Source organism: Gorilla gorilla, chromosome 4, assembly GCF_029281585.2.
Source record: "Gorilla gorilla gorilla isolate KB3781 chromosome 4, NHGRI_mGorGor1-v2.1_pri, whole genome shotgun sequence".
Classification (NCBI taxonomy): Eukaryota; Metazoa; Chordata; class Mammalia; order Primates; family Hominidae; genus Gorilla; species Gorilla gorilla.
Window position 1 is genome coordinate 54,655,188 of NC_073228.2, and position 24,135 is coordinate 54,679,322.

At 34.7% G+C, this 24,135-nt stretch overlaps 1 protein-coding gene across 1 annotated transcript in view; it reads left to right on the top strand.

The window, feature by feature from the left end:
- LOC129533810 (neurofibromin-like) overlaps window positions 1-24,135 on the top strand; it is a 122,862-nt gene that overhangs the window by 40,267 nt on the left and 58,460 nt on the right. The window contains 6 exon segments of the mRNA XM_063705966.1: window positions 12,095-12,268; window positions 12,710-12,725; window positions 12,728-12,831; window positions 13,080-13,154; window positions 17,944-18,075; window positions 18,856-18,900. Coding sequence (XP_063562036.1) covers window positions 12,095-12,268; window positions 12,710-12,725; window positions 12,728-12,831; window positions 13,080-13,154; window positions 17,944-18,075; window positions 18,856-18,900 — 546 coding nt within the window.

Here is a 24,135-nt window from a genome sequence, read left to right on the forward strand (position 1 = left end):
CACCTGTACTAAGAAAATATCTTCATTTTATTTCCTTTTTCTTTTATCATATGACTTAAGATTTATTGACTTCATATCAGCATTTAAGTATTGTTAACTTTTAGTATTTGGGTTGGGATAGGTGTGTTTCTGGTTGTATGAAGGATAGTTGTATTATGTTAGGCATAATTATGACCTTATTATCTTTATTTGAAGAGTATGTATGATCTCAGGAGATATGTATGGGTTCAAGTTGACAACGGGTGGACTTGTGATGGTTAATACTAAGTGTCATCTTGACTGGATTGAAGGATACAAAGTATTGATCCTGGGTGTGTCTGTGAGGGTGTTGCCAAAGGAGATTGACATTTGAGTCAGTGGGCTGGGAAAGGCAGACCCACCCTTAATCTGGGTGGCTACCATCTAATCAGCTGCCAGTGTGGCTAGAGTATAAGCAGGCAGAAAAATGTGAAAAGAGAGACGGGCCTAGCCTCTCAGCCTATATCTTCCTCCTGTGCTGGATGCTTCCTGCCCTCCAGCGTCAGACTCCAAGTTCTTCAGTTTTGGAACTTGGACTGGCTCTCCTTGCTCCTCACCCTGCAGACAGCCTATTGTGGGACCTCGTGATCATGTGAGTTAATATTTAATAAACTCCCCTTTATATAAGTGTATATTCCCTTAATTCTGTCCCTCTAGAGAACCCTGACTAATACAGTAGGGTGTTTTGTTTTGTTTTGTTGTTTATTGGAAAAATAGAAATAAATAAATAAGCTATAGATTCAGTAGTACTCGAGTGAATTTACGTTTTAATAATCACAACTGTAGCTTTCTAAGTGTTTACTGGTTATTTGTGTATCTTCAGGGAATTGCTGATTTTTCCATTGAATTGTTTGTCTTTTATTGATTTGTAAGGGTATATGTGTACATTTTTACTTGGTTTCATTTTTAAACTTTATGAGTTCTTTTTACTATATAGATATTTAAAATTTGCATGTAGTCACCTCAGCCTTGTTCCTTTTTGTCTCCTAGCTTTTTTGATCAGATCTCTCTTCCCAGAAGATATTACTCATTTTATGGAGATATAATTCACATACCATAAAATTTATGTTTTTGAAGTGTAAAATTCAGCGATTTTAGTACATTAACAAAGTTGTACAATCATCACCATTGTTTCTGTGCAGAACATTGTCATCTTCCCAAAAAGAAACCCGTTAGTAATCACTCCCTGTTCCTCTCGCCTCACTCGTAGCCCTTGGCAACCAGTAATCTAGTTTTTTCTCTATAGATTTACTTATTCTAAACTAGACATTTCATACAAATGGAATCATTCAGCATGTTACCTTTTTGTCTGGCGGGTGCCAAGATTTTTGAAGTATGCTTTTTAATTTTTTTCTGGTATTTTCTAGATTTAAAAGTTTAGATTTTTAAATCTTTCTGGATTAAAAAGATTTTTTGTTTTTTTGTTTTTTTTTTTGAGACTGAGTTTCACTCTTGTTGCCCAGGCTGGAGTGCAGTGGCACAATCTCTGCTCAGCGCAACCCCTGCCTCTCAGGTTCAAGTGATTCTCCTGCCTCAGCCTCCTGAGTAGCTGGAATTACAGGCATGCGCCACCACACCCGGCTAATTTTGTATTTTTAGTAGAGATGGGGTTTCTCCATGCTGGTCAGGCTGGTCTCGAACTCCCGACCTCAGGTGATCTGCCTGCCTCAGCCTCCCAAAGTGCTGGGATTACAGGCATGAGTCATTGCACCTAGCTAACAAATGTATTTTTTAAAATGTATTACAAAAAAAAAAAATAGTTGGCCGTGGTGGCAGGCTCCTGTGATCCCAGCTACTCTGGAGGCTGAGCCAGGGATAATTGCTTGAACCTGGGAGGTGGAGGTCACTGTGAGCTGAGATCATGGCACTGCACTCCAGCCTGGGCGACAGAGCGACATTCCATCTCAAAAAACAAACAAAAAATAAAAAATAAAATAGTATTCTCACCCTTTTCTACTCACATTCCTTCTGAGCTGGTTAGTGTTATTGGCTGGGATGTATCCTTCCACTCACATCTATTTACCCATGTATTCAAATGCAAAATATACGTACATAGGGTGGTGGTGGTGGTTGTATTTTAAAATGAAATTATTTTATGTACATTACTCTGCATCGTTATTTATCTAAGAAAATATTTTAGCTGTTCCTCAAAATAGTTGATAGAGATCTAACACATTCCTTTCAGTATTAGGTAACATTCTGTTACACTAACGAGCCTCATTTACTCAGCCATTTCACTGAATGGGTGGATATTCAGATGTTTTCAGTTTTTTGACACTATAGCTAAGCCTTAAGTAAATATCTTGTTCATATAGCCTTGTTAACTGATGCTCTTAATTCTATAGACTAGAATCTAAAAACTGGGGGTTCCTGTGTCAAGAACATTTGCATTTAAAATTTGTAATAGTTATTACTAGATTTACATTCCGCAATAGTTGCAGCAGGTCAGAGTTTCATCCCCACTGAATTGCCTATTTTCCTGCATTTTTTCAGGATTAGCTGTTGTTCAATCTTCAAAATTTTGCGACACTAATAAGGTAAGATAGTATCTCATCTCAAGTATTCTTACCTTCTCTTTCAGAGGTAAACTGTGTGATGTGATGGGTATGTTATTACCTTGATTGTGGTACTCATTTTAGAATGTATAAGTTTATCAGAACATCATGTTGTACACCTTAAATATATACAATTTTTATTTTTCAATCATACCTCAATAAAGCTGAAAAAATGCCATTCAGAAAGGAAGCAAACAGTAGATACTAGCATTAAAAATATGTTGTAAATTTTCAAGCATAGAATGATAACATAAGATTAGGAACAAGAATATGTGTATAGACTTAAACATTTATATCTGTGAATATTAATGCATAGATAAAAATGTTGAAGGCAAGTTACAATCTTGAAGAAAATGAAAATTATGTTGTGTACCTATAATATGAAAATAAAAAATCACACAAAGGCATATACCTTCACTCAAGGATGTATACTCGAGTATACATATTATTTATAATAGCGCAAATTTGAAAACAGCCCAAATGTCCGTCAACTGGTGAATGAATAAACCAGTGGTGATGCTTTGAAACTGTGGAATACTATTCAGCAATAAAAAGGAACTAACTACTGACTTGGCAACGTGTGTAAATCTCAAAAATATTATGCTAAGCGAAAGAAGCCAGGCTCAAGAGATGACATACTATATGATTTCTTAAAACTTCTAGAGAAGACAAAATTCACGACAGAAAGCAGATCAGTGGATGCCAGGAGTGGGAGTTAGGGGAGGAAATTTATTGCAAAGGAGCAGTAGGAGATTGATTGTGATGTTTGAAATGTTCTATGTCATGATCATGGTTGTGGTTACATGACTATTCTGAAAGTTCATATTTAATAAGTGATAAAAGAAAAAAGTATTAATGACTTAAACATTAATTTTCCAAATGAGAGCACTAATAAAAATTCTCAAATAAATGTTGAGAACAAAGATAGTATCTCATTGTAATTTTTATTCTTTTTAAGGTTAGCGAGGTTTGAAAACAGTTCATATGTTTCTTTGCCATTTGCATGTTTTCTTTTGCAGGTGTCTGTTGACTTCCTTTACCTATTATTCTGTTATGTTGCTTCCAGTTCCTTATGAATTTGTGGAACTTTTTGTATATTAAGAACAGTAATCCTACATTTTTAGTCTGTAAATGTTTTTCCAATCACCTGTTTCTTTTGACTATAGTATCTTTTTTAAAAAAGAAGTACTTGAAATGTACAAAGAATATAACAGTTCCCCATATTCCTATTAACATTTTTGTATTTTGCTCATCTTTTAAGAAATTTATATATGTGTCCACGAAGAGTCAAACTCTATAAAATATTTTAAGAGATTTATTCTGAACTAAATACGAGTGACTATGGCGCGTGACACAGCCCTCAGGAGGTCCTGAGAACATGTGCCCAAAGTGGTTGGGATACAGGTTGGTTTGATATATTTTAGGAAGGCATGAAACAGCAATCAGATACATTTAAGAAATACATTGGTTTGGTTTAGAAAGGTGGGACAACTCAAAGTGGGGGCTTCCAGGCCATAGGTAAATTTAAACGTTTTCTGGTTGACGGTTGAGTTTGTCTGAAGACTTGGGATTAATGGAAAGGAATGTCCAGGTTAAGATAAAGGATTGTGGAGACCAGGTTTTGTTGTGCAGAGGAATCTCTCAGCAGACTTCAGAGAGAGAGAAGGTTGTAAAATGTTTCTTATTAGACCTAAAAGGGTGCCTGGCTCTTAGTCGATTATCTCCTGGATCTGGAAAGGAAGGAAGGAAGGAAAACAAAGGGAAAAGGGGATTCTCTATAGAATGTGGATGTTTTTTCCCCACAGGAGACTTTGCACGGCAATTTCAAGGTATGGCAAGGAAATATATTTTGGGGCTAAATATTTTTTCCTTGTCTCATAATGTTATGCCAGAGTCAGATTGAAAAGTAAGTCACGATATATAGTGTCAAATAAAACCCATCTGATGAGAATTTATGGTTTGTAGGGCATGACTCCCTAGACCGCTTAGGTAGGAGTTTGGGCAAGTTAAAAAATCAGAGCTTAGTCCTCACATGGCTTTTAAAAATTGTGAATAAGTAATACTTCCATAAATTCTGACTTAATTAAAAATCCCACTAATTTCTTTTTTTTCTTTTCCAGGGACAGCCACTGCAAAGGGTTAAATGTGTATTCTTCCAGTCTAGCTTCTACATTTTTATGAGGATGGGGAGCTAGACAGAGAAGTATATAGCTCAGTGTTTCTCAAAGTGTGGTCTTTAGACCAGCAGCGTCAGCGTCACCTGGAAACTGGTGAGAAATGCCAGTTCTTAGTTTCTAACTAAATACTTAGTTTCTCACTAAAAACAGCAGTTTTTATTAAGTCCTTCAGGTGATCGTGATGCACATTAAAGTTTGAGAACCATTGTTCATCTAGGTCATCGTCTTTAACTGCTGTATGGTGTTCCCTAAATTGAATATACCCTTTTTTTAAAAAGAGACTAAGTCTTGCTATTATGTTGCCCAGGCTGGTCTCAAACTTCTGGGCCTATGGGATCTTCTTCCACCTCAGCCTTCAGATAGCTACAGCTATAAGCATGCACCACCGTACCCAGCTTGAATGTGCCATATTTTAAATTCCATATTGTCAAGCATTTAAGTTACTTTCCTTTAAAAAATTAACGTTAATGCAAAGGAAACAACTGGCAGAGCGAAAAGACAACCCACAGGATGGGAGAAAATATTTGCAATGTATGTATCCAGCAGAGGATTAATATCTAGAATATACAAGGAACTCTGACATCTCAACAGCAAAAAAAAAAAAAAAAAAAATTAAAAAATGGGCAAATGACCTGAATAGACATTTCTTAAAAGAAGACAGACACATGACCAACAGATATATTTTTTAAAAAAGCTTGACATCAGTATACTGTCATCAGGGAAATGCAAATCAAAACCACAGTGAGATATCATCTCACCCCAGTTAGAATGGCTACTATCAAAAAGACAAAAAATAGCAAATGCTGGCAAAGGTGTGGAGATAAGTGAACTCTTAAATGTGGCTAGCGGGAATGTAAACTAGTACAGCCACTATGGAGAACAGTGTGAAGGTTCCTCAAAAAACTGCAAATAGAACTACCATGTGATCCAACAATTCGTTATTGGATATTTATCCAAAGGAAGGGAAATCAGTATATTGAAGAGACATCTGTACCCCCATGTTTATTGCAGCACTATTCACAATAGCCAAGATATGGAATCATCCTAAGTATCTAACAGATGAATGCATAAAGAAAATGTGGTATATATACACAATGGAATAGTATTCAGCCATGAAAAAGAATGAAATTCTGTATTTTGAGGCACGTGGATTGAATTAGAGGACATTATATTAAGTGAAATAAGCCAGGGACAGAACATTAAACACTGCGTGTTCTTATTCATACGCGGAAGCTAAAAAAAAAGTTGATCTCATAGAAGTAAAAAGTAGAACAGAATACTACAGGCTGGAAAGGATAGGGTGCGGGGAGGGTAGGGAGCGATTTCTTAAAGGATTCAAAATTACAACTAGATAGGAAGAGTAAGTTCTAGTGTTGTATACCACTGTAAGATGGCTGTAATTAACAATATGTTACACAGTTTCAAAGAGCTAGGAGGAGGATGTTGAATGTTCCCAGCACAAAGAAATGGTAAGAGATGATGGGTATGCTAATTACCTTGATTTGATCTCTGTATAGCTATGAAAACGTTACTATGTTCTTCATAAATATTAATACATCAAAAAATTTAAAATTAATAATGAACAAAAGATAAAGGGCCCTGAACTCTAGTTTTAGAGCTGAATTGTATCCAGTCAGATAGTTTCGATGTTACTTAAATGTTCACTTTAAATTTGGAGCTGAAATATATTTGGAAATCTTTACTTTTAGTATGTTCATTTGTGTGTGTGTGAGGTAAACTTGGTTGGCTATTGGCAAATATATTGGGTCGTTGCTTAATAAAACATTTCCTTCCAGTGCTTCAGCTTTCTGATGCTTAAAAAATATGTATATTTAACATAATACGCATTATCACTTTTGAAAGTAACTAATTATTCTAACAGTTATTTGTGCCAAATTAGTAATGTGAATTTGGGAACTATCAGTCTTTTCTATGGCCCGGAATAATTTAAATAATAGAAATTATCTGATTAGATAGAAATCATTGTAAAATCATCAAGGTTAGAAGCTGTTAAGATTTCCTTTGACTTTTGCTTATCATTAGTTGTAAAGAAAAAAATAAATTGACATAATGGAAATTTTCACTGTACATCAGGAAGGGAATTCAGTGGAAAAGTAAGCTTGCTATTCACTCTTGACCTTCAGTTTATACTTTTTTTCCTAAGTCAAGTACTGCTACTGGTTTCTTATGCTATTTCTAGAACTAGCCTATCTGTCTATTGCCTATTTAAAATAACTCATTAATCACCTTTTATTTGAGCTCCCTTATGGATCTGTGTAGTTTTTCTGTCTCTTTTTAAAATTTTGTATGCGGTAAAATACACATAACATAAAATTTACCATCATAGCCATTTTTAAGCATACAGTTTAGTAGCACTATCTTTCACATCGTTGTGCAATCAATCTCCAAAACCTTTTCATCTTGCAAAACAAATTCTGTATCTATTAAACAGCTCTCCATTCTTCCCTACCCTCAGCTCCTGGCAACCGTCCTTTTACTTTCTGTCTTTGTGAATTTGACTACCTCATATAAGTGGACTCATACAGTATTTGTCTTTTTGACATGGGCTTATTTTACTCAGCATAATGTCCTACAGTTCCATTCATGTTGCCTTGAAAGACAGGATTTCATTCTTTTTTCGTGGCTGAAATAGTATTCATCCATGTTGTAGCATGTCAGGATTTCCTTCCTCTTTAAGGCTGAGTGATATATTCCGTTGTATGTATATACCGACATTTTATTTATCTAAATTTATCTGCCAATGGATTTTTCAGTTGTTTCCACCTTTTGGCTATTATAAATAATGCTACTGTGAACATGGGTGTACAAATAACTTCAAGACCCTGCTTTTAATTCTTCTGAATATATATCCAGAAGTGCAATTGCTGGATCATATGGTTATTTTATTTTTGATTTTTTGAAGAATTTCTGTTGTTTTTAAAGTCACTTGTGATGGTTTGTTCTTTGCTAGAAAATATATATTTCAATTTTATCAGTGCAGAGTTGTATATAATACATATTTTACTTGTACAATTATATAAAGGTTATATTATATTTCCATATTCTCATATAATTATCTTTAGTATCCATGTTTGTAACCGTTTACTCATTTCTCTTTCCTCGTTCATGTTTACTATTTTATTGGTCTTTAAAACCTAGGCTTTGATTTTGTTTCCTAGCATTTAAATTTTTCTGTTTCATTAATTTTAGCTTTCATTTTATTTATACTGTTATTTCTTGAGGCAATGGCTTGGTTCATCTATTTTCAGTTTTTAAAAAAACTGTAAAGTATTTGTAAGGCTCTAAATTTTATTTTATTTCTTAGTTATAGGAATTTTTAATATATTCTGGTTATTCATCCCTTATGAGATACATTATTTGCAAGCATTTTCTCCGACTCTGTGGATTGTTGTTTCATCTTCTTGATAGTGTCCTTTGATACACAGAGGTTTTTATTTTGATGAAGTCCAGTTTCTCTGTTTTTTCTTTTGTTGCCTGTGCTTTTTTGGTATCTTATACAGGAAATCTTTGCCAAATCCAATGTTGAAAATATTTTTTTTCCTATATTTTCTTCTAGGAGTTTTATAGCTTTACTGTTAAGTTTTGGTCTTTGATCTATTTTGAGTTCATTTTTGTATATGATGTAAGAAAAGGGTCCATCTTCATTCTTTTGCATGTGGATAATCAGTTTTCCTAGCATCATTTGTTGAAAAGACCGTCCTTTCTCTATTGAATGCTCTTAGCACCTTTGTCAAAAATTGGTCATATGTGTGAGGGTTTCTTTCTAGGCTCTCTATTCCATTGGTCTGTATGACTGTGCTTATGCTAGTACCACATTGTTTTGATTACTGTAGCTTTGTAGTAAGTTTTCAAATAAGAAGTGTGAGTTCTCCAACTTTATTCTTTTTGAAGATAGTTTTGACTATTATGCAGCTCTTTTGAGATTCCATATGAATTTTAGGATGAGTTTTTCTTTTTTTTTTTTTTTTGAGATGGAGTCTCGTTCTGTTGCCCAGGCTGGAGTACAGTGGCATGATCTCAGCTCACTACAAGCTCCGCCTCCCAGGGTCACTCCATTTTACTGCCTCAGCCTCCCAAGTAGCTGGGACTACAGGTGCCCGCCACCACGCCCGGCTAATTTTTTTGTATTTTTAGTAGAAACGGGGTTTCACCAAGTTAGACAGGATGGTCTCCATCTCCTGACCTCGTGATCTGCCCGCCTCGGCCTCCCAAAGTGCTGGGATTACAGGCGTGAGTCACCGCGCCTGGACTTTTTTTTTTTTGGAAAAAAAATACCATTGGGATTTTGATAGAGATTGCACTGAATCTGTGTATTGCTTTGGGTAATATTGTTACCTTAACAATCTAGGAACGTGGGCTATCTTTCCATTTATTTATGTTTAATTTCTTTCAGCAATGTTTTATAGTTTTTTATTAAGTTTTTCACCTCCTTGATTAATTCCTATATATTTTATTTTGGATGCTATCATAAGTGGAATTGTTTTCTTAATTTCCTTTTTGTGTTTTTCATTGCTAATGTTTAGAAATCCAGCTGATTTTTGTGTGCTGATTTTGTATTCTGTGACTTTGAATTTATTAGCTCTAACAGCTTGTTCTTGGTGTGTATGTGTCATCTTTAGGGATTTCTACATATATATCATCTGTGAATAGTCATAGTTTTGCTTCTTTCTGTCCAATTTCAATGAGTTTTCCATCTTTTTCTTGCCTACTTGCTCGGTCCAGAATTTCTAGTATTATGCCAAATAGAAGAAGAAAAAGTGGGCATCCTCATCCTGTTCCTGATCTTAGGGGAAAAACTTTTCAACCTTTCACTATTGAGTATGTTGTTAGCTATTGGTTTTTAATATATGGCTTTTATGATGTTGAGGAAATTTCCTTCTATTCCTAGCTTGAGTGTTTTTTTATCATAAAAGGTGTTGAACTTTGTCAAGTGGTTTCTCTGTATTGATTCAGATGATCATGTGGAGTTTCTTCTTCATTCTATTAATGTGGTATATTACATTGATTTTTTCATTGTTGAATCATCTTGTGCTCCTGGAGTAAGTTTCACTTGGTCATGGTGTGTCATCCTTTTAATAAGCTGCTGATTTTGTTGAGTTTTTCATCAATATTCCTAAGGTGTATTAGTCTGTAGTTTTCTTGTAGTATTTTTGTCTGGCTTTGGTATCAGGGCAATGTTGGACCATAGAACTAATGAAGCGAAGTGTTCCCTTCTCTTTAATATTTTGGAAGTGTTTGAGAAGCATTCTTTAAATGTTGGGTGGAATCAACCAGTGAAAGCTATCTGGTCCTGGCCTTTCCTTTGGGAGCTTTGTGATTTCTGCTTTAATCCCTCTTTACTAGTTATAGTTCTATTTAGATTTTCTATTTCCTCATGAGTTAGTTTTGGTAGATTGTGTGTTTGTAGAAATTTGTCCATTTTGTCCAGGTTATCCAAATTGTTGGCATACAGTTTTACATAGTATCATCTCATAATTCTTTTTATTTTTGCAAAATCAGTAGTGTCACCTCTTTTTTGTGTGGGGGGGGTCGGGGGGGGATAGAGTCTTGCTCTTTCGCACGGGCTGGAGTGCAGTGACAAGATCTTGGCTCACTGCAACCTCCGCCTCTTGGGTTCAAGTGATTCTCATGCTTCAGCTTCCCTAGTAGCTGGGACTACGGGCATGCACCACCATGCCTGTGTAATTTTTGTCTTCTTTACAGTAGAGACGGGGGTTTTACCATGGTGGTCAGGCTGGTCTTAAACTCCTGACCTCAAGTGATTCGCCTGCCTTGGCTTCCCAAAGTGCTGGGATTACAGGCATGAGCCACTGCATCTGGCCATGTCACCACTTTCATATCTGACTTTAGTAATTTGGTGTTCTTTCTCTCTGTCTCTCTTTCATTTATTTATTTTTTTGTTAACCGATCTAGCTAGAGTTTTGTTGACTTTTTCAAAGAATCAGCTTCTGGTTTTGTAATTTTTCTCCATTGTTTTTCTGTTCTCTGTTTTCACTCTGATTTTTATTATTTTCTTTCTTCTGCTAGCTTTGGTGTAGTTTACTCTTTTTCTAGTTCCTTGAGGTATATGGTTAGGTTATTGAATGAGAACTTTCTTATTTTTTGATGTAAATGTTTACAGCTTTACGTTTTTCTTTTAGCCCTGCATTCACTGCATCCTATAAGTTTTAGTATGTTGTGTTTTTGTTTTCATTTGTCTCACGTTGGTTTCAAATTTCCTTTGTGATTTTTTCCTTTGATCTATTAGTTAACATTCACAAATTTTCACATATTTGTGAATTTTTTAGTTTTTTATCTGCTGTTGGGTTTTCATTTCCATTATGATCACAAAACATACTTTGTATGATTTCCATTTCTTTAAATATATTAAGGCTTATTTTGTAGCCTAACATATGGTCTGTTTTGGAGAATGTTCCATGTACACTTGGAAGAATATATTATGCTGGTGTTGGGTGAGTTTAGTTTTTGACATGTTACATTTGAGCATTCATTTAGGAGAAAAGCCAAGGGAAGACATTTGTTAATGAACTGTAAAGAGGGGTTGACATCACAAGAGTAGGTAATTTTTTTTGAGAAACAAATTTAGAGCAACAGAACAGCCTTGAATATATTCTTATTTAGAAGGCTGAAGGTTGAATATAACCTGGAGTGTTAGAAAAGGGTGGAACAGTTTATCATAGACCAGAGCCAAGATAGTATAATATTTAGACTTTAAATATCAAAAAGAAGATATGATCAGCTGAATTCAAAGTTGAAGACTAAGCGTGGTGGCTCATGCCTGTAATCCTAGCACTTTGGGAGGCCAAGGCAAAAGGATCACTTGAGCCCAGGGGTTCAAGACCAGCTTGGCCAACATGGTGAAATCCTGTCTCTACTAAAAATACAAAAATTAGCCAGACATGGTGGCAGGCGCCTGTAAACCCAGCTACTCTGGAGGCTGAGGTGGGAGAATCGCTTGAACCCCAGGAGGCAGAGGTTACAATGAGCCGAGATCGTGCCTTTGCACTCCAGCCTGGGCAACAGAGGAAGACACCATCTTGGGACAAAAAAAAAAAAAAGTTCATAAAACAGCTTGTTTGGGAAGGACTGTTTTTTGTATTCCTTTAACAATTCAATAAAGAAAATAGAAAAAGGTTTTTTTTAAATTTGAGAAACATTTAAATGATGACCACTACTTAAATTATGAAATTGAAAACCACAAATAGAAATTAAGCATTCTTTATAGTATGAGTTTTAGAGGCTGTTAATTTGCTATAATATTAGGTACATCTGGAATAGAAGAAACTTCATATATTATCTTATTGCTATATTTGCATTCTGTAGAAGTTATTTCTGGACAGTCTACGAGAAGCTCTTGCTGGCCATGGAGGAAGTAGGCAGCTGACAGAAAGTGCTGCAATTGCCTGTGTCAAACTGTGTAAAGCAAGTACTTACATCAGTTGGGAAGATAACTCTGTCATTTTCCTACTTGTTCAGTCCATGGTGGTTGATCTTAAGGTAACATGCTTATTCTTTCTCTACTACAAACTTTAAGAAAATTAAATGAATTTTCTAGCATAAGTATTATGTCAAAGATAATTGCTAACATTAAAGTTCTGATTCTTCGTTGATAAGTTCATAGGACTTGCTTTTGTTGTTACTGTGTTCATCAGCCTAAATGGACTGAGAATATGAAGAAAACACCATTTTCTTAAATGAGCATAAATATACAGACTTGGGTTTAAAATAATTTGGCAATTAGGGCCTGAAAGGAACCTATATATGGTATAGGAAGAATTGTATCAGACTGATGAACCACAGTATGGGTGCTTTGTGCTTCTTCTGGCAGCTGGATTTTACTGCCATTTGTGTGGGTAATGTGTTGATGTCATTACATGTTAGTAAAGAAATACTGCATGGGTATTTAAAGGCTTTTGTTTTCTGTTGGGGTTTTTATAGAACCTGCTTTTTAATCCAAGAAGCCGTTCTCAAGAGGCAGTCAGCCTGCAGATGTGGATCTAATGATTGACTGCCTTGTTTCTTGCTTTCGTATAAGCGCTCACAACAACCAACACTTTAAGGTGAGAGCATTGGTTTTTATCTAACTGTATTTACTGACGTTGTTATCCTTTATAAACAAAAAGACTATAGAGATTAATAGGTTCACTTTTATCTGTATTTCTCACTATTATGTATTGATGTTCGTTTCAAGACCTTAAAAACTCAGTGTTTTTTTTAACTTTCTATTTGCTGTTCTTTTTGGCTTCATTTGTATTACTGAGTATTTTTCTCATAGAAATAATCTGCTTTTTTTTTTCTTTTTCTATAGATCTGCCTGGCTCAGAATTCACCTTCTACATTTCACTATGTGCTGGTAAATTCACTCCATCGAATCATCACCAATGTAAGTCCAAAAGGTATTGCTAAATTACTAAAAAAACTTTTTCTTTCTTTTCTTTCTTTTCTTTGCAATTTCTTTTTAAGAAATGCACTCCTGGTTTTCAAAAAGGTTCTGAATTTAGATGTATGAAATAGGAAAATTTCTCCACAGTGATTCTATTTGATAATTGATAAATATTTATATTTTTCATATTAAGTCTTGTCCGAAGGGACCATATTAAGGAAGATGGAGTTAATAAGATGCTTTGGAAAGATTAAATCTAAAACGTTTTATTCAGATCAGAAGCCCTTGAGAAAAATGTCACTGAAAATACAATTTAAAATTTTCATGCCAAAGCTTTTCAAACATATTATTTGAATACTCTTAGCCCTTTTACAGCATTTGATACATTGACTTGCCACCTTACCATTTAAGTTAAAAGTAATAGTATTTATGTTGTAGTCTAGTATAGCACATTGACAAAATGATGGGACTATATTTGATGGTACTTTTAAATCTTTTGATCCTAAATTCATTCATAGTGTAAAATTTCATTTTTCTTAAACAAAATGAAATATTAACATACTTTAAAGTAGGTATTCACAAGATACAAAAGCATATCAGACAAAGTAAGTGAAATCATTAAAAGGTACTTGCGAAACCTTCAACTCTGTCTGACGTGGAGACATTAAATAGACAGCAAAACTTTATCAGATTTGGACTGTGGATTTTTAAAATTCTGTTGTTGTAATTATGAACAACCCTATTTTGAAAGTTTTCAGGTGTTATTTTCCATTGTTCCACTTTTATCAAATGATACTCACATTTATGGGTAAATTGGTTGATGCTTTCCTTCCTTAAAGGAGGCTGTAATCATTGATAACTTAGTATATTTGACCTGTTTATAATCAAATCCCATTTTAAGACTGTGCCTCTGGTGAGTTGAAAATAACCCTTCACCTCATTTGCCCTGGATGTTGTATTTATTTAAAATAAATACTGCCCATATTCTATCCATTCCTGCGGTGGAAAATTAACTATTGATAAAGCTATTTGGTGACACATTTAATTTTTCTCAGCAGGTGTTTAGTGAGCATTTTGGGAGGACAGTCCTTTGTTGTGCAGGATGCCTTGGGCATTGCAGGACCTTTAACATCTCTGGCCTCATTTCATTAAATGCCAGTTGTGCTGCATCTCCCCATCCCTAGTCATTATGAACAAATAAACATGCCTGAGGGAATGATACCTCCTCCCTTAGTTGAGTATCACTGAGTTAAATTGTAGGTGAAAGTAACATTGAATATGCTTTGTTCCAAAAGGGAGAGTTTAATGAAGATTGTAAATAAGGTATGTTTGTATTAAAAACTTTAAAAAAAGTCACTGTACTTTTGTCAGCATAATGAGCCAGGGCATTGTACCTTCAAGGTTTACTTTCAAGGCCATTAAAAAAAAAAAGATGATTTCCCCCCTCAAGTTTATGTGTAACTCAGAAATAAGACATTATTGCTTTTTTCTGCTGTGGCTCAGAACACTAAAAATATTCAGAGAGTGGATAGCTTTGCATAAATGCTTAAAATTTGTATATAATAAACCCAAATATATACTTTTTTGATACTTTGTGGCTAGTTACTTTAATTGTGAAATATTTTTGTCTACAACTGACTACATAGAGCACTTTCAAGCATGGACTTGGCACTGCTGTAAGTGGCTGAGCTGCTCCTTTCTGGGTTCCAAGCATGCCTGGAGTGGTGCTTCATGCATGCCTCAGTGTACTTGGTGAAAGTGGCTGTGCATCCTCTTCTACTCTAATGAGCACTGCATGTGTGGAGGGTGGAGTGCGTCTGTATCAGAGATCAAGTTATATGAAAATCTGTTTTTATAAAAAAAAAACTACATCGACTAATTTTTAAATATTAAGTATCAATAACTTTTCAATGAAATAGCTTGAAAAGGAACATAAATATTAGTTCAAAGTATCTTTTTAAATTATGCCTTGGGTAGTGACACTTTATTATTATAGATAGCATGGGAAATTGTTTCTCGTTAGGATATTTTGCCCGTTGGTTTGAGGCTAATCGCTATTGAATCTGAAGTACTCTTTTGGTTGAAAAGGACTATTTATAAAGTGAATATACAAATTTATGAGATTGCCTATTTTAGAGTTTCATTGAAGACATTTATTATGGCAATATTTTTGTCTTGAAAAATCACAGGAAATTATTCTTAGATATGTGGACTTCTGATCTTAAATTCATTCATAGTGTAAATTTTTTTTCTAATGATTCTTGGTTCAGTGTACCTCATAAGTTCTCTTCTCCCATGGTTCTTTAGCCAGTCCACACATTTTTTTTTAAAGCATCACATTCTCAAGTAAGATAAAAGTTTTACTGATGTGTATTGAGGGTTTGTGTAGAAGTAGTAAGGTGTTTGGAGTTCTACTTTTGTGAAACATACTCATACTCAGTTCATAAGTACTGAGTTTAGATCTAAAATATTCTAGTGTTTCTTCTTAGAAAATCTTAGAATATATCCACTATTTGATTCTTATTATAATGCAGGTTCCTAGCAGTTGCTAAAATAGCAGTTGTACCGTCATCTTTTTTATTATGATGTGCCATAAGAGATGAATTATAGTTGTAAGATCTATGTTATATGCATAATCTTCATAGACTTCCTTTAGGTTAAATTAGATATGTAATTGGGAAATTTAAAAAGTAATATACACACTTATGAACCAGTTATCTTAGCCATCACTGGTACATGCTATAGCTGGTATATTACTTATTTCTGTTTTTTTCCTTACGACAATTTATCGTAATTTACATATGGATAGTTCACATACTGAAAATGAGATGATTTCTTTCTACTGAGAGGTTGTAGTTGAAAGGAATTATTTCCAAGGCATTTGAAAATTATTTAAATCTCTTGAGGAATTGCCACATAGTTTGTCCATATCAATGTTAAGTGTTGCCATTTGGCTATAAACATGGTATTTCCAAGGAAAAAAAGAGTAAGTCTACTTTAATTGACTGGTGTTCAGGAAGGGCACATTTAGTAACTGCTCAAAATACTAAACTTTTTTGCCAACCACATGATGTCTAGTTTTTCATGCTTATTTTATTTGAAAATGTATATTTTACTTTAAAATGAATATATTATGAAAAATGAAAACTATGAAAATTACTAAATCTTAAGCCTGAAGTTATTTTATATGGTGCACCTGGTACCACAATACAGTTTCAAAAGCTATTAAAAAAAGACAGAGTAATTTGAATAGGATGTTGTATGGGATGCCTTTCTTAATCAGTTTCTGACAAGATCTTATGAGATGTGTTGGGTAGGGAAGACCCTTCACTCAGTGACTTTGTTATTATTCAGCTTTTTGTTACTTTAGGCTGATTAACACAAGCTGTATAATTTAGTAAGTATAAGAAATCAAGTTGCATTGGTTGCTTTGGGCAAGTCAAAGTTGCTGAGAGTTGGAGGAATCCATTATACTATCAGACTAAAAATTGATCATTTGTAGGAACTAGATTAAATAAAGTAGGAGTTGAGGGAAAAATGTAAACAACCATACTGTCCCAAAAAAGCATTTCTTCCCTCCCAGTTTTGGGATTCCTCCCTGAATGAGTTCAGTATTCAAAATGTGTATCATAAGTTGGTTTTATATTTTACTATCCGGTGAACAGGATTTGTAATCCACAGTTTGGGTTAAGGTAATATAACTTGATGCTATTCAAAATATTCTGAGAATTCCAAGTGAAGAAATTAAAATGTCAAGACTTCAATTAGCTTAGTTTTGAATAAGAAAAAATGTGGGAATGAGATGTGAGAGATGTGAGGCTATTCAATCTCTCTTATCTACAATTTGAATGTATTATTGTTCCAGATATTTTTTATAAACATCTGGAGTATTATAAATTAGAAGCCTGCATTTTAGGTCATTTAATGCATACTCTACGTATGTAGTGAAAATTCATCCAGTCAGTTTTGTATTAAATGATAGACTTTAAAGATACAGTGATTTTCACAATTGTCATTTTTTAATAATATATCAAATCATTCATTTTAAAGTTAAAGATATACTTCCAAATAAAATAGGCCCTAAAAAGTAGACATCAGAGCTAAACAGGTTAAATTGAAATAGAAAATACATAAAATAATTGTTTAAAAAATATTTCACTAGGATCAGTTTGTCTTTGTTTATGGTAATTGTTAGTCTCCCATGTATCATGTCATCATTGCATATCAATTTAAGATTATAGGTTTACTTAATAGTTTTATTTCATTTACTGATTTCGTGTTGTAATTATCATTGTTGTCTGTAAACATATAAGTAATGGTTTTCCACATACACTTTTAATACGGTATTGAACCACTAATCACTTTTAAAGCTTTGATAATAGCATTCTTACCTGGGAAAATATATGCCATGTATGCATGTGTTGCAGAAATTGTAAAACATTAAACTTAAAAAAAATAAAAGAAGAAGATTGGCTACAGATTAGCTCTCTGAAGAGTTTATTTTTCAAATTCACTGGCTTATCATTGAGAAAAGATTGTCTCACATGCACATGCTCCTGAAGTGGGCAATTTGTCTCGTGCCCACTATTATGTTTTATAATATAATATATATGAGTTAGTGTTTGAATTAAAGACATTGTTTGAAGACTTTGGAAATCATGGTGTGTGTTTGCATGGTCTTAGAAAGTTCCCGACAAAAGGATAAAACTTAAAACTACAGTGATAAACAGAGCATACAATTCATGTAATTTTGTACTTTTTCTTCCTTATGGTCTTTGTTTTTTTCTAGTCGGCATTGGATTGGTGGCCTAAGATTGATGCTGTGTATTGTCACTCGGTTAAACTTCAAAATATGTTTGGTGAAACACTTCATAAAGCAGTGCAAGGTTGTGGAGCACACCCAGCAATACACATGGCACCGGTAAGATAAATCACGAATTTTGAATCTCACCTCCTTTCTATTGCATTTTTTTAGTGTCTTTATCCCATTCCTGCTGCTTTGGTTACTTTAGAGAATTGAATGGGTCCTTCATTTCCTCTAAATGTTGTGGTATGTTGTATATAGGATATTGTTGAATACTAGATTATAATGTTTGTTTTCCACTGTTTCCATGAGTTGAACTTAACTTTTCTTAGATAAATTTTCTCACAAAACACTGAAAGTCTTAATGAATGTCACCTTTTTTTTCTGTTTTTAAAGTTTTTTTTTCTCTTTAAAACTTTTGAACGAAAATATTTTGATTAGCTTCTCACATTTTGGGGATGAGTAAGGGAAGCTGACTCCTGGGTTAGAGTGAATGTTGCTGCTAATGCACATTTTAGCTCATTGGATGGTGGCTATTACACATAGGAAACGAATAAAATTTAGAGTTTTTGTATTTAAAATAAGAATATTTTATATTTCAACAAATATGCCTTGAGGTTTTACAAATGACAGGAACTTTGATACTGACATTTGACTCTAAACTTAATAAAAAGCAGACTTAAAATTGGGTGTTCTCACAGATTATTACTCTTAATATGGAATTTAAAACTCCTATGGAATCAATTTAAAAAGATAATTATAAGATTGTGGAAGTCATTTTTTGGGGTTTATGTATAGCAAGAGTATTATACAAGAGCAACTCTTGACATTGATTAATGGTGCTTTGTCTTCTGCTTCTTATTTTCTATCATTGGCTGCTGTCGCTGACATGATCAGATGCCAACCAGTCACAGTTTTGCATGGCAGTGGGCTTCTGTGGCTGTAAGTATGACCCATTGTAACTATATCAGAAAAGTCCTTGGTTTCTTTGACTTTTCTGTGTATAGTTAACCATTATAGTCACATCTTGTCATTTCAACTGAAAATATAGCATGTCTTCACCTGTTGGTTTTATCTAGTAAGTTAGTCATTTCACAGTTAGGAGATAATGTAAACAGCTTCCTCCCTGGCATGCTTCTCTTTTTCCAAGTCCCCTTAGTCAGTAAAATATTTTGGTTTTATACAGTTGTGGTTCACTCTTATCCAGTTGTCAGTAATTATTCCTGAGGATTGTTTATCTTAGATGTTCAAATAGAGAAGTTTTTTATGTCATATATTTCGGGATTATTGAGCCTAAAAAATATAGCCAAAAGATCATGGCAGTGATGTTTCCTTAAGTAAACTTTAAAATGCAAGGTTACCTTTCAGTTGACTTTTTGTAATGCCAAGTACTTCATTTTTTTTTAAGTTGAAAAAATTTTCAATACAGGTATAAGTTGATTGGAAGTAAGCATAAATAATAGCTGTTTAAATGTTATTTACAAGACGTTTTTAAAAAATCTTTAAAAACTACTTGAAATAAGTTGTTTAAAAGTTATTTATTGACCTGTTGATTCCAGAGATCTTCTGGGAAATTAGAAGTTTATTTGACTTTTTTGTTTTAAGTTTACTACCTTTTCTGGTAGAAAATTAATGGCCTCCAATAATAGGGCTTGGTGGGAGGTTAATATTCACTTCCTATTTAACTTCAATATCCACTTCACCAGCTGCCCATAATTTTCTGTGAATAAGGACTAAAAATGAAAGTAAATGATTATTTTGAACAGAGGTAAAATTTGATTGGTAGTCTGAATATGTTCTCTACACTTAGAAGTTATTTTACTTCTTAGCCCTAGTTATAAGCTGATTCTCAGAGCTACATATTATTTTACCAAAAAGCCATAACTAGAGAGGATTCCTCTTTTGGCCCAAGGATACCTGTAATAAGAATTTAGTTTTTATTTCTAATTATTTTCTGAAAATATCAATATACATTTAATTTTCAAAATCATTCCTAAGCTGTTTATGTTTTTGAAATGTTATATGTATGTATATTTGTACATAATGACTAAAGGACAGCTTTCGGGCTGATATTTCCAGGAGAGAAAATAAATAACAAATTTAATATGAAACAATTTTTAGAATAAGAAAATTTTAGGTTTTGAATGGCTGTTAGGGTAAAATCTCACCCCTCATAAACTTGGTGAGTTAACAGTCAGATAACCAGTATGGAAGTATTGACCTACTTTTTGCCAGGGAAGCATGATGAACTAAACATACACAGCACTTCCCCTCACTGAGATTCCAAGCAAAAGGCTTATAGCTTTTGCTTGAAAATGCATAATGAAGAGCTCAACACCGGGCACGGTGGCTAACGTCTGTAATCCCAGCACTTTGGGAGGCCAAGGTGGGCGGATCACCTGAGGTCAGGAGGTCGAGACCAGCGACCAGCCTGGCCAACATGGCGATACCCTATATCTACTAAAAATACAAAAATTAGCCAGGCGTGGTGGTGCATGCCTGTAATTCCAGCTACTCAGGAGGCTGAAGCAGAAGAATCGCTTGAACCTGGGAGGCGGAGGTTGCAGTGAGCTGAGATGGCGCCATTGCACCCCAGCGTGGGCAACAAGAGCAAGAATCTGTCTCAAAAAAAAAAAAAAAAAAAAAACTCACTACAGGTGGTGTGGAGTCTGGCAACACAGGCAAATATATATAATAAGTGGTTTACAGATAATATCTAACATCAGAGTTTCCTACTGTTGGCACTATTAACATTTTGGACTGGATAACTCTGTTATAGGGGGCTGTACTGTGCATTGTGGGATATTCAGCAGCATCTCTGGCCTCTACCCACTAGATGCCAATATTCCCTTTACCCCCCTTTACCTCCCAGTCATGAAAACCAAACATGTCTCCAAACATTTCCACATGCCCCCTCGGGGACAAAATCACCCCCAGCTGAGAACCACTGTATTACAGAGTATGTTCAGTGGGTTGTCCCTCATTTGTATTGCCTTAAATGATTTGAGACTGATAAACCTGAGCCATTAACTTGCTTCAGAAGTAGCAATCAAGGAGTTCTGTTGCAAAACAGTCAAAGTAAAATAATATCTGCTTCAAGGCTTTACTAACATTTTGTATTTTGGAGAGACAAGTTACTTGTTGGAAGGAGCTAATTATTTGAAAATTTTCTCTTCGACCAAGATAGAATCATGTCTCTGTCACTTCCAGCCATCATTGATCCTCTTTCTTTTGGAGCTCTATAGAATACTTCTGATTCTTCCACCAGGTGGCCCTGCAGATATTTGAATAAGGTTATTCTGTACTGCTAGAATTCTTTTTATTTTTATATCGTTTTGGCATTGGAAGGGATTTTATTCTTTTAGCTCTCTCTTTTTTTTTTCTTCTTGAGACAGAGTCCCACTCCGAGTCCCACTCTGTCACCCAGGCTGGAGTGAGTGCAGTGATGCAATCTTGGCTCACTCCAACCTCTACCTCCCAGGTTCAAGTGATCTCCTGCCTTAGCCTCCCAAGTAGCTGGGGTTACAGGCGCCCACCATCATGCCAGCTAATTTTGTATTTTTAGTAGACCATTCAGCACCATTTTGGGCAGGCTACTCTTGAACTGTGACCTCAAGTGATCCACCTGCCTCGGTCTCCCAAAGTGCAGGGATTATAGGCATGAGCCACTGCGCCTGGCCTCTTTTAGCTCTCTTTAAAAGTGTATGTGTGTTTGTTGGGTCTGTTTTTATAGCTAAAGAAACTGAAGCTTAAATAAAGTTATATTAACAACAAATGCATGGTTAATGAACAGTCAACCAGAGTTAGTTCTGTGGTCTCTTGACATTCAGTTCAGTGTCTTTATCAGGTTCTTTAGTTGTCGTTCTTCACTAGCAAGTTAGCTTGATGAAAGCAGTAGCTTTGTCTGGCTTATTCAACACTGAATCCCTAACTTTTGAACAACATCTGATACATTTTGGGCGTTTAGTACATGTTTGCAGAATGAATGAAGGAATGAATTTCTTACTTGATCTGGTTTCAAAATCCTCGTCCAGGCCAGGTGCAGTGGCTCACGCCTATAATACCAGCGCTTAGGGAGGCCAGGGCGGTCAGGTCACTTGAGACCAGGAGTTTGAGACCAGCTGGGCCAACATGGTGAAACCTTATCTCTACTAAAAATGCAAAAAAATTAGCCAGGCGTGGTGGCAGGCACCTGTAGTTATAGCTACTCAGGAGGCTGAGGCAGGAGAATCGCTTGAACCCGGGAGGCGGAGGTTGCAGTGAGCCAAGATTGTGTCACTGCACTCCAGCCTGGGCAACAGAGCGAGACTCTGTCTCAAACAAAAACAAAAAACCAAAAACCCTCCTGTTTCTGATTTGCTTCTCTTCTGGAAAGACCAACCTGACAAAAATTTTTAAAATTAAAATGCCGTATTAAGATCTGATGTTAGTGATACAGATGTAATACTATGATGTAACAATTGATAAAAGCTATTAAACTGTTGTGTTTGTATACCCTGTTTCTATTAATACAATCTAAGATAGTATTATTATTTTATATTGACTTTTTAGTTATTTAAACTCTTTGGCCATTTTTATATGAATGTTGAGCCATAACTTCTCCTTTGTACTTTTGTAGTATTTTTTTAATATTTGAAATGTTTGTTTTAGCACTAATTTTACTATTTGCAAACTAACATCTCCTGCTTTCATAAAATTGAAAACTGCCAATAACAGATGTATGAATTTTCACAAATATTTGTTATTTCTCAACATTTTTTATCTTAAATGGCATGCTGGCTCACCTGATCTTTCTTACATGCCTGTTATTCAGTCACACGGTCTAAATTAACAAGTGGTTTGGGCCTTTAATAGATACCTGAAGACTCTGGTTCATGAATTTCTTCCCAGACATGATTGCATCTCATCTTTGGCCAGATCACATGTACCAGCTTGTATTCCTACTAGTACCTGCAATATAGGAGATCAGCTAATGAATGAATGAATTTTTTTCTTACATTTCTAATTAAGAAACACATTGCTTCTTTAGCATGTTGTTCCTGACTTTCTGTAACCCACTAAAATTAAAAGGTATTTGAGATGAATTAAATTTATTGGAATTTCTGAAGTCATACATTTCATATTAGGCAGCCATGTTGGAACAGAAGTTACATGTTAATACTTGGGATTAAGAGGTGACATAATTAAACTAATATAGTCATACATCACTTAATGACAGGGACATGTCTTGAGAAATGAGTGCATCCTTAGTGATTCAGTCATTGTGCAAACATCATAGAGTCTGCTTACATGAACCTAGATGGTTATACAGCCTGCTACATACCTAGGATATATGGTTTAGCCTACTGCTCCTAGGCTGCAAACCTAGGCTAAACAGCATGTTACTGTACTGAATACCGTAGGCAGTTGTAGCACAATGGTAAGTATTTGTTTATTCAAACAGAAAAGGTGCAGTAACAATAAGCATAAAAGAAAAAATATATAGGACACTTAACACAAATGGAGTTTGCAGGACTGGAAGTTGCTGTGGGTGAGTCATTGAGTGAGTGTTGAGTGAATGTGAAGCCTAGGACATTACACTACTGTAGACTTAAAATTTTTTTAAATGTATTTTACTTTTAACACTTTTGCATTTTTCTCATACTCAGGATCTATACTGTAGACTTTATAAACACTGTACACTTAAGCTATATCAAATTTATAAAAAATATTTTTATATGATTAACTTTACGGTAGCTTTTAAAATATAAACTTCTAAATTTTTTAATTTTTTGACTCTTGTAATAACACTTAGCTTACAACACATTGTACAGCTAGCTGTATAAAATATTTTTCTTTATATCCTGTAAGTTTTTTCTATTTGAAAATGTTCTATTTTAATTTTTATTTTGAAAACTGTTTTAAGATCTGGGACACAAACATACACATTAGCCTAGGCCTACATGGGGTCAAGATCATCAATCAGTGTTACTGTCTTCCACCTCCACATCTGCTCCCATTGGAAGGTTTTTAGGGGAAATAACGTGTGGAGCTGTCATCTCTTGTGGTAACAATGCCTTCTTCTGGAATACCTCCTGAAGGGCCTTCTGAGGCTGTGTTTCACAGTTAACTTTTTATCTTTAAGTAGGAGTATAACAATACAAAGTATACTATAGTAGGCTGGGCCTGGTGGCTCAC